The sequence below is a fragment of the Asparagus officinalis genome, chromosome 5, assembly GCF_001876935.1.
Source record: "Asparagus officinalis chromosome 5, Aspof.V1, whole genome shotgun sequence".
NCBI classification, from domain to species: Eukaryota; Viridiplantae; Streptophyta; class Magnoliopsida; order Asparagales; family Asparagaceae; genus Asparagus; species Asparagus officinalis.
In genome coordinates, this window is record NC_033798.1 from 68,574,599 (window position 1) to 68,585,349 (window position 10,751).

Consider the following 10,751-nt stretch of genomic DNA (forward strand, 5'->3'; position numbering starts at 1 on the left):
GTAAAATAGTCGGGGTTGAGAACCCCAACCATTTTGTGCACCTACACTGGCCCTGTGTTTGGGCTCTGCTTAATGGTCGGGGTTGGGAACCCCGACCAATTCGAAATGGTCCTATTTCGAATTGCAAACCCAGCAGCGGTTGGGCTCTGCTAATTGGTCGGGGTTGGGAGCCCCGACCAATTCGAAATAGGACCATTTTGAATTGGTCGGGGTTCCCAACCCCGACCAATTAGTTAAGGGCCTCGTAGCAGATCGACTAAACAGTCGGGGTTGACAACCCCGACTGTTTACGAGGCCGTTTAAAAAATAATCGACCCGCTTTCTCGCCACGGCGCTGACGTGACGAGAAACCGGGTCGATTCCGGTAAATAAAAAAGAGAGAGAGGTCGATTTCGATAATAAAAATTAAAAATGGGGCTACAGTGAAAATTTGTTCGGTATCTAAAGTGCCAAAAAGTTCCAAAAATTTTACCTGAACAAATTTGTAAAAACCTGAGGGATTTAAATCTAATTTTTACCCCCTGACCGGCTCCAATCGGGGTCCGTCTGCACTCAAAGCACCCCCACTTTCTCCTCGTCTCCATCCGTCGCCATGGCCGCCACGCCGACGGTACCCAACGCTGGACCCACAAGCTACGACTTAATCATCCACGGCACACGCCTCCTCCTCCATCATCGCGCCGCCGCGCGCCGCCTCCGGGAAATCCGTCTCCATCTTCGAACCAATCCCTCTACGGGTCCACTTCGCCTCCTCCCCCTTCATCCTCCCTTCTCACATAAACCTCCGGCGTCCTTCCAGAACTTCCAATCGTCTCCCTCGACCTCGCCGGCCCCAGGCTCCTCTACTGCGCGACGCCATGGTCGACGTCCCTCAGATTCTGGCGCCGGTCACCAATGCGAGTTCAAGAGCGTCGATGGAAGCTTGATTATTCGAGGAGCATTATGTTCGAGTGCGGATTCGAGGCAGGCGATATTTAAGGACCGTAGCCTTGAGTTGGGGGAGAAGAGGGAGATGATGAGGTTCTTGAGGTTGGTGCAGGGGCATATTGGGGATGAGGAGGGGTCTAGGGTTTCGGAGGAGGATCTGGAGATGCCATTTGTCGAGTTCTTGAAGAGGCAGAGATTGCCGCCGAAGATAAGATCGTAAGGATTACTGTTTTTTATTCTGGTCTTGTGATTTGTTGGTCTAAAGTTGTGATTTTTTTTTTTTTTTGAGGTTGGATTTTTTGTTGTAGGATTATCTTGTACGCGATTGTGTTGGCGGAGTACGATCAGGAGAGTGGAGAGGGGTGTAAGAAGCTGATTAAGACCAAGGATGGAATTGCGAGTATAGGACTTTATATCAAATCAGTTGGGAGGTTTGTTTCGAACTGTTTGCATGGTTTTATATTTGCATGATGTGTTGTGTTTATCTTCGACAGTAGATATTTGAAGTATGCACTTACTAAAATACAACTTGAAATGCGCAAAAGATGATGTATGTTGACAAATTGTTTCGTGCCTGAGAAATGATAATTAGCGATGGTAACGTCGAAGGACAAGTTTCCTATGCCTCGGAACCATAGCTACTTGAGAAATTGTGCTCACTTTCTCTGCAAACTGTTCTTTACACCTAGAAAAGATTGATTTTCTTCCATTTATTTTTCTTCTTGCAATTTAACTTTCTTAAACTTCTCTTGTATTGTTCTCTTGCTAAGCTTCAATGGCATGCTGTCGTGTCTTACTCCTAGGTATAGGGATGCAATCTCGACAAGAATCTAGAATTAGATCCCTAATTCTAATATCGGCTTCATATCTACTAATACGAGACCAAAATAATTTCACTCATCTGATTTGTACAGATAGTTGGATATCCAGGCTGGTACTTCACTTTTCTAATCTGTATTGTATGCTTATAAGTGTCTGACAAAAATAAAGTGTGATGCACATATCTGATTGAATTGGATATTTGATATCCATTGTGTTTCTAATTAGGTCCAGTTTCTGATACCTACAGAGGAATATCTATTCTTCCTCTCTTACACCATCGTGTACGTATTATCTTGGTTGACTTGTGGTGAATGATTTTGATCCACCACAATGATAAAGATGTGGGAGTTTCTCCATTCATATGACCTGGACAACTATGACATTGATACTCGTCACTCGAGGAAACTTTCTTGTGAAGCAATGAGAGTCAGTCTCATAATCAAGCAATTCTTCGTCATGTGAGTGGCAATTCATAGTGTGAGCCTATCAACTCAGCTAGACTAAGAAGAGAAGCTAGAAATCATGAGTTTTGATTGACATTGAAGTTTTATTATTATGATCTAACAAAGCTTTGCATTGGGAGTGAATTTCTAATATTTTGCTTTACATAAAACTAGGTCACACTGCATGTGAATTTTTTTTAATTAATTGTGGAAGGGTGTTAAGGCTTTTTTTGGCGATCCCTCTTTTTTTAGAAAATATAGACAACCATTAAATCCTGACATCTCTATTTCTCAATAACATATCCTAATTTTCTTCAATTATTGTAACCTAGCAACAATAGGTTACAAAGACATGCCTTATTAATAAGAAGTCACTAAATAAGAAATAATACATTGTATCAATGTCAAAAAATCTTGGGGGAACGACGTTACTAGGCTGGCGCAGTATATATAGTTATTGTATAGGTATATCATTTTATATACTATATTAATAGTATTATATTGCTTATACATGTAGTGATATAGGAGACGAGGAGAGAGAGAAATATGGAGAACCTTGCGTACAAGTTGCCTAAACAACTTGGTAGTGAGGTGCAATCTTGACCCTCATCACACCTCCGGGAAGATAGAGCTCAACACCCTCCATTTCCTATGTAGATGTAGGTCAAGATTAGGGGTCACATACTACCAAGTTGCTTGAAAGCAACTTTGGTACAAGTTTCTCCATTCTCCTCATATATAACTATACTATTCTATTATATATGTATACATATAATAGGTCCATATTATATATATATATATATATATATCTGTGTGTGTGTATGTATGTATGTATGTATTAAACTTCACAAAATGAAGGTATCAAATGTTAGAATTTCTGGCTTTGGTGTCTGCTATGACACTCTACTACTGCTCTTTTTTCAGGATTCACTCATAAAGATTTCACTAGTGCTATATCTTACTTTTTATAATTGTATTCTTATCCTCTTTCTTATGGATGCCATATATCGAACATCTCTGGTGATGTTGAAGCCCTTCACCTCTTGATGCTATTTGTGTATTGAGATATTTCTGTTGAACCTCTTTACATCTTGATGCTATTTATGTACTGTCACATTCAATCTAGGCTTGTTTCTCACTTAGCCACTGAATATATTATTGTCAAATGTTCCTAACATAGTGAATATTGAAGGACACCCTAAGGATGAAATTCTGTTTGGTCTTCTATATGATTCAGATATTTTTGTTTAAGTATACTTTCTTATGGATGATGTATATATCCTCATGGATTTGTCCTTCAATATTGTGACAGGTTCCCAAATGCAGTGGGGGCTTTCATCTACCCTATGTATGGGCATGGAGAATTGCCCCAAGCTTTTTGCCGTTGTGCTGCTGTTAAAGGTGCTCTTTATGTAAGTCTCATGCTTTGATTATCGATAGCCTTTAGTCTTATCAATGGAAATTTACTTATTTACTAGTCCCTGAGTTCACTAAGATAATCTATTGGTAAGTATATCAATCAGAAGTGAGAACTCAGATAATCTATTTTAGCGGCAAGTGTAGTTGAAAGCTTGATGTTACATACTTCTTTCTTGGTTTAAGTGGTTGGCCTCTCTTGATGTTAGTTCCAATGTTTGTCATGCTCCATTACTATATTTAGCATAGACACTTATATCATCATGACATGTCCATGCCGTACACTCTTCGTACCGACACTTTTAAATTCTTTTCCTCTAATTTACATATTTAAGTTTTGGGCAACATGTTCTGGGCACTTCTTGGGTATATCTATGGCACATCTCATGATTGTTGAACAAAATTCATACTGTTTGCATATTTAGAAATGTATTTACCCCACCTACATCAAAATCACATGTTTGGGAAAAAAATCAAAATAAAGTTTATATATAACAGTGGCAATTTTAGGACACGTTTCAATAATTGTACTCAGATATTATTAAGTCATTTCTTGTGCCATATATGCAGGTACTGCGTATGCCAGTGGTAGAGATACTTGCTGACGAGGTAGGATGCTAAAGCTTATTCCTTCACATTTAGTGTGGTATCGAGACTTATGTATGTAACTGTGTAAAGTCTTTATGGACTCGTGATTTCAGGCTATGGACTTCCTTAATGTTGTTAGGCATTCCTCACATTAGAAAATAAATTCTTTTCCTTCTGTTCAGTGGAAACCATAACGCTATGAGAAATTAATTTGCAAATGTCAGCTATTTCTTGCGTAAAATTTCCTTCACATGTTTTCCTAAATATACTAGTCTGAACTTTGTCAGGTTATCATGTTATAAATATGTGCAACAGTCTTCTTTCTCAACCTATTTTCAGTTATCTTCACTGTTGGAATATTCTTGGTGGTTATAACTGTTATCTTTTATCATTTTAACCTGCAGGAAACTAAAGAGTATAAAGGTGTTAATTTGGCATCTGGTCAGGAAATATTGAGCCAACACCTGATAGTGGAACCATCTTCTAAGGTTCCATCTTCAGTGTTATTGCCACTAGATCATGAAGGTTCAAATGCTTCAAACCTATCTGAGAAGGTTGCTAGAGGAGTATGTGTAACCAGTTCTTCCCTAAAGCAGGATTTATCTAACATTCTGGTGATTTTCCCTCCTGGATGTAAGATATGTACTTCCCTATTTAACTAATACTAATACAATCAAACCTTCAGTTGACAATGGTCTCCTTCCTGCAGCGCTGCATGCGGGGCAGCTGACAACTGTACGAGCACTGCAGTTAAGCAGTAATGTAGCTGTGTGTCCTCAGGGGATGTAAGTCATACCCTCTTTGAGAGCACTTATCTTTGTTTTCGCTATATAATAATGTTTTATCACCATATCAATTAATCACTCTTGCCATAATATCTAAGAAGAACTTCACATCTAGATCTCTGTATCTTGATTTCTCTTAAGTTACTAGAGAAAACTTATTAGACAATTTAGAACAATTAATGTATACAAAGCCACTATTGGTTTATTTATATGCTTCATACTTTCTTTTTCCAGGTATGTGGTGCATCTTTCCACTTCATGTGATTCTGCCATGAATGCTCTCTTCTCCCTTCCCAATCTGGACAACTGTGAAGGTATATCTAGAAACAATGAAGGTGCAGAAGTATCAAAGCCGACTCTAATATGGAGTGCTGTGTATGATCAGGAGGTTACACAGGTGACTAACTTTTCTAGTGTTAATCACAGTTATATCAAGTTTTAACTTTTACACCTTCTAGAACGAATGTTGTTTACATGGCTACATTGGCTACATACCACAAAAAATATTAAATATTAAATAAAGATAAATAAAAAATTAAAAAATTAAAAAGGAGGCCACATTGATTACAGAGCAATGGCTACTATGCACATTGTGATCATATTTCGACTAATGCAGGCTTCATTTGGTACTGTTTGTTCAAGTCCCCTGCCTGATGCCAATTTGGACTATCGAGATTTATTGGAATCAACAATGGAGGTAATTTAGTCTCTAAATTAGTTCATGCATCTTCCTTTCAGGTTTTATATGTTGATGAAGACCTATATTATATAGCTTATGTCCATTTATTTTCATGTTATATTTCAGATTTAACTCCATCATATCATGAACTCTACTTCATTTCCATACTGCTAGCCATTGTGTTAGTTGTGTCTTCTGTCTTCTCCTTGTCATGCTTCTCTCATTGGAGTACTCAAACTTTGTGTAGGCTTAGCAAAATTAAGGACCGGTTCACAAAAAAACTTTACTGTTTCAGAAAGAAATAATACAATATTTTCACTATAATCAGCACTCTTTTTAGCCACTGGGCAGGTTTCCACATATTGAATAATTCATGACCACCTTGGTGGCAGTCAATATTTTCTGCTGGTTAGAGTAAAAATGTGCTACAGACAACTTCATACTCTGTACAAATAAAATTTAGAAATGATGTTCATCTACATCTGTGTAATCTTTTATAGGGAAAAAGGATAATCCATCTTGTAATTGTCTGACAAAAGTTGGTTCTCTTTGCTTCATGTTACAGTTATTTTCCCACATGTATCCCCAAGAAGAGTTCCTTCCTCAGGTTCCAGCTACAGAAAACGATGACGAAGACTACAGTGGTTCTTCAGAGCAATAGTCATCCACATGATCTAAAGTCAACAAGAGCAACAACCATCAAGACACGTAAATCTCCAGGCCCATGATAGACTGCAGAGTGTACAATGAAATCTTGTCCAAATTTGGCATGTAAACAGATGCATTTTTATTGTCATGCCAGTTTGAAATGTGTCTGAGCGACACTGGAGTTTCTCGAGCCAGATATTCACGTGGATATGCCCAATGCAACATTTAATACACCCAATCATTTGTGCTCGATAAAAAAAAGCGCAAGGATAGCTTCATATACTGTCCTCATCTGGTTTCATCAGGCACAATGGAGACAATCAGAAGAGTTGTGATTTTAGTTGGGGAAGGTTCTCCAAAGAACAAACGTTATATTCTCACACATGATGAACACGAAAGAAACTTTGATCCAACATTTACTCAAAACCATCACAAGAACTTTCTCTTATTACGGTTGAAGAGAACCATCAGCAATGCCCATATTTGAGAAAGAACTTCCTCTGGTTGCTATTGAGCATCTCAGCCAAGCTACAACTCACATCCTTGTCTTTCATCAGCTTACATCTAACATCTAAACTCTTATTCAATCAATGTCTAAAATACTGAGGATATTCAACAATCTCACTAATATCTCTTCCCATTACCCCAACCAAGAACCTAATCCTTGGCTCCATGCAGTTCTTTATACTCCTGATTAACACAGGAGGATACTCGGTCACAAGCACAGCAATCTGCCCATTATCAAATCAACATCTCTTCAGAAATCCCACGTTCGGTTTCAAAATCTTATTGACATCCCTGCAAAAATCTTGAGGAAAATTCATCACCGTCTTCTTCAGGTCGAGTTCGCTTAAACCAATCGATTTCAAAAACCCTGTCGTTGGACTGAGTCGCCTCTCGAAGCTATACCCGATTATGAATGGGTGCTTCACCAGGATTCTACCGATAATCCCATCCTGATCAAGGCCACAATCCTCGAGAAAATCCAGAATCTCCGAAAACTGTCTCAATGCTGTAACTGATGACCCTAGGATTCAACAAAACAAGTTTTGCCCGCTTCCTTCCCTCGTATTTCTAATGCCTGAAAGAATCCTAACAGTGGATCGACATAGCTTGTCTTCGACACTGTGAACAAGTGTGCTAGGGAATTTGGCAATGGCTGCAGCGACATCTCTCGGTTTCGATCCCAGGGTTTCCAGGCAATGCACTGTAGGCATAAGCTTGGATAAAAGCTTGTTATCCAAGCTTAAAGTGAGGATCCTGGGGCATTTAGAGACAATATGAGGCAGTTTCTTCTCTTGAATGCCCATGCTTTTCAAGTAGTTCCAGTTATCGCGGACGTGAGACTCTTCGATGCTCTCGAATCGCCTGAATACGTTTTGGGTTCGGTTTTTGGTGAATCCTTTTTCTTTGAGGAATTCAACAGTATGGGCTTTGTCGGTGTTGCTGCTTTCCATTGTTTTACAAAAGAAAATGCTCACTTTTGGCGAATCCATGATCATCTTACACATTAAAAGATATTTATCTACTTCAGAACATGAAAAACCATATTAATTAACAGCAAGAATGTTCTCAATTTTCAATGGCATCAAGGAGTAAGATAGCAAAAACGAAGGCTAGAATTGCTTACCTTAGCGGTGTATTCTTTTAGGCTGTGTTTGGATTGAGGGGAAATGAAAGAAAAGAAAAGGAAAAGAAAGGGAAAGAAAAAGAAAAAGAAATGGATTACTTTTTCATGTTTGGGTAGGATGAAAATTAGAAGAAGAAATTGAAGGAAAATAATGAACAACCAGTTTATGTTTGATTGTTCCAAAAAAAAATGATATAGATAATACAATTGGTTTATATTATGCAATAGTGCCCATCAATTTATTAATTTTATAAATATTTTCAATTTTAAATTAATTATAATGATTGTTCTAAAAAAAATGATATAGATAATACAATTGGTTTATATTATACAATAGTGCCCATCAATTTATTAATTTTATAAATATTTTCAATTTTAAATTAATTATAATGTGTAATGACCGTAAATTTCTAATACGGGTTTAAATAATTTTCTAGTATTTAAATATTAAATATTATTTTTCTAAAAGAGTATTTTGATTTTTCCCAATTTCTCTAGAATTTTCTACGATTTAAAATACGATATTATATTATTTTAATAGTTTTGCTAATTATAAATTTAATTGTTTTGGTAAAATTTTTAAATTAATGGTTAATTATTCATTATTGTTATTGTTATTATTATTTTGACCATAAATTTTTAATATTTATTTGAATAAATTTTATGATATTTTTAAATTATTAAAAGGGTTATATTTTTCCCTGTGTTTTTCTCTGTGGTATTTCTCTCTGTATTCCTCTCTCTCCCCTACCCCACTTCCCCAATTCCCTCCCCCTTTCACGCAAATACCTTGCCTCGTGTTTCCCCCTCTTTTTTTTATCTCTCGTGCTCTCTCTCTCACTCACGAGCTCTCTTTCTCTCTCTCTACAAAATCTCATCACTCGCTCACTCCCATCCAGTTCACTCTCTCCCATTACCGAGAGGTCCGCACCAGTCAACCTCATCATCACACCTAAACTCCACTCCATGGCATTATGGAGGGCGCTCTGCCTGACAAGAGAGAGCTCCAGCACAGGTCCGACGCTCTTGCCGAAAAGATCTCGCACAATTTGCGCCCCGAGCTCCTCCAGCCGCCTCACAGCTCCCCTCACCACTTCAGTTCGAAGCGCGCAGGAGCATCAACTCCCAGCCGCTTCCCCTGCTCGCTGCTCACGGCAGTTTCCGAGCCGTCGCGTGAGCACCTCCACCTCGGTTCGCGCTCACGCTTCGATCTGGGATCACTCCTCGAGCCCTAACCACCGACTCTCCGAGTCGTCCCCCAACCATAAGCCAGCCGCCCCTCCTCTGTCCCTGCAGAACCAACCCCAACAAGGCCACGCAAGCTTCGCCCTGCTCCCGCCTGACCCGCCCGCTTCGCCGCACGACCGATTCGACGAACGCAGCCACCATCACCTCCTTGGACTCGCTACCGTCGCCTCCCGAGCTCGCCGCCAACCAGCGCTTCCATCTCACGCCACGTGTTCAATGATATGCCAACGCAGATCCAGTTGCTGAATCGCACACCAACAGCCCCCGTCGAACCCCATTGAGCCCTCAATGATGACAACCACCGTCGTTGCCGTCCCCTACAACTGCGTCGTTCGGATCCGCTGCTCCCTTTCAGACCATCGTACCGTGTCTGCATCGACCCCGCCGCTCGTCATCAGACCCCACGGTCTCGTAGGCAAGATCCTACTTGCTCAGATCTGAATTTTTGTATTTATTATAAATTATCTGTAATTTAGATCTGTTAATATTTATCTGCGTGAGATTGTTGATGAATAATATTAAATATATCACAATAATATGATAAGTAGCATTTTCAGAATAATTATGATAAATTAAAAGAATTTATTTTGGCAGTGGAATTATTTTTGGATAATTATATTAATTAAAAAGAATTTATTTAAGAATGAAATTATTTTAGGAAAATTATAATAATTTAAAAGGAATTATCTTGGAAAAAGAATCATTTTAGAATAATTATAATAATTTTTAGAAATTATCTTGTGGAAGAAATCATTTTAGAATTATAATAATTTTTAGAAATTATCTTGTGGAAGAAATCATTTTAGAATGATAAATAATTTTAAAAAATGAAATTATTTTGGAAAAATAGACTATTTTGATTTAATGAGAGTTTATCTTATAAAAAGATTATTTTTGAATTTATGAATTTATTATTTTAAAGGATTATTTTTAGAATTATCGTAATGAGAAAATAACTTATTTTGAAAAAGGGATTATTTTGAAAGAACTCATTTTGTAAAAGGAATTATGTTAAGTAAATAAATTTATTATTTTATAAGATTATTTTAGAACAATTTTATGATCTCTGATTCTTAATTATGTGATATGCCTTGATATTATCGTATATGATCATTCGTATTCGTTATTTCTGGTTGTGATTAAGAACTGTTAGTGGTCATGACCGTAGTAGCCTTACGTGACCAAGAGACATGTATTGTGTTGACTTAGAAAAACGAGAAGAGTTGTGATGGGGAAGTTAATGTTCATGTGATCGGATAAGACTATTGATGTATCTTCTAGACTCGCACCAGTGACCTGTTTCGTCCTGGGGTTGGTTTGTTGGACAAAGTGGCCTGTTTCGTCACTTTAATCCGTGGCCTGTTTCGTCACTTTGATCTGTGGCCCATTTCGTCACCTGAGCTTTGCTTGAGTTCGGACCGGGCCAAGATCGGATTGCGTGTAGTCCTCTAGCCGCCTGTTTCGCGGGATTGGATGCACGTAGGGGATTTGTGAACAGTCAGTATCCGATGATAGGAGTGTTAACTCTGTGTGAGATGTGACCAGTGACCTGTTATAGAATAGCT

General features: G+C 38.3%; 1 protein-coding gene and 1 pseudogene across 1 annotated transcript; one reads left to right on the top strand and one right to left on the bottom strand.

The window, feature by feature from the left end:
* LOC109841960 (rab escort protein 1) lies at window positions 593-6,586 on the top strand. Its single transcript, XM_020410886.1, is given in 11 exon segments — window positions 593-707; window positions 800-872; window positions 874-1,143; window positions 1,236-1,358; window positions 3,505-3,604; window positions 4,179-4,217; window positions 4,601-4,829; window positions 4,906-4,981; window positions 5,216-5,378; window positions 5,598-5,678; window positions 6,226-6,586. Coding segments are annotated over 11 exon segments (1,365 nt in total). The 3' UTR covers window positions 6,322-6,586.
* On the bottom strand, window positions 6,753-8,075 carry LOC109843738 (annotated as a pseudogene).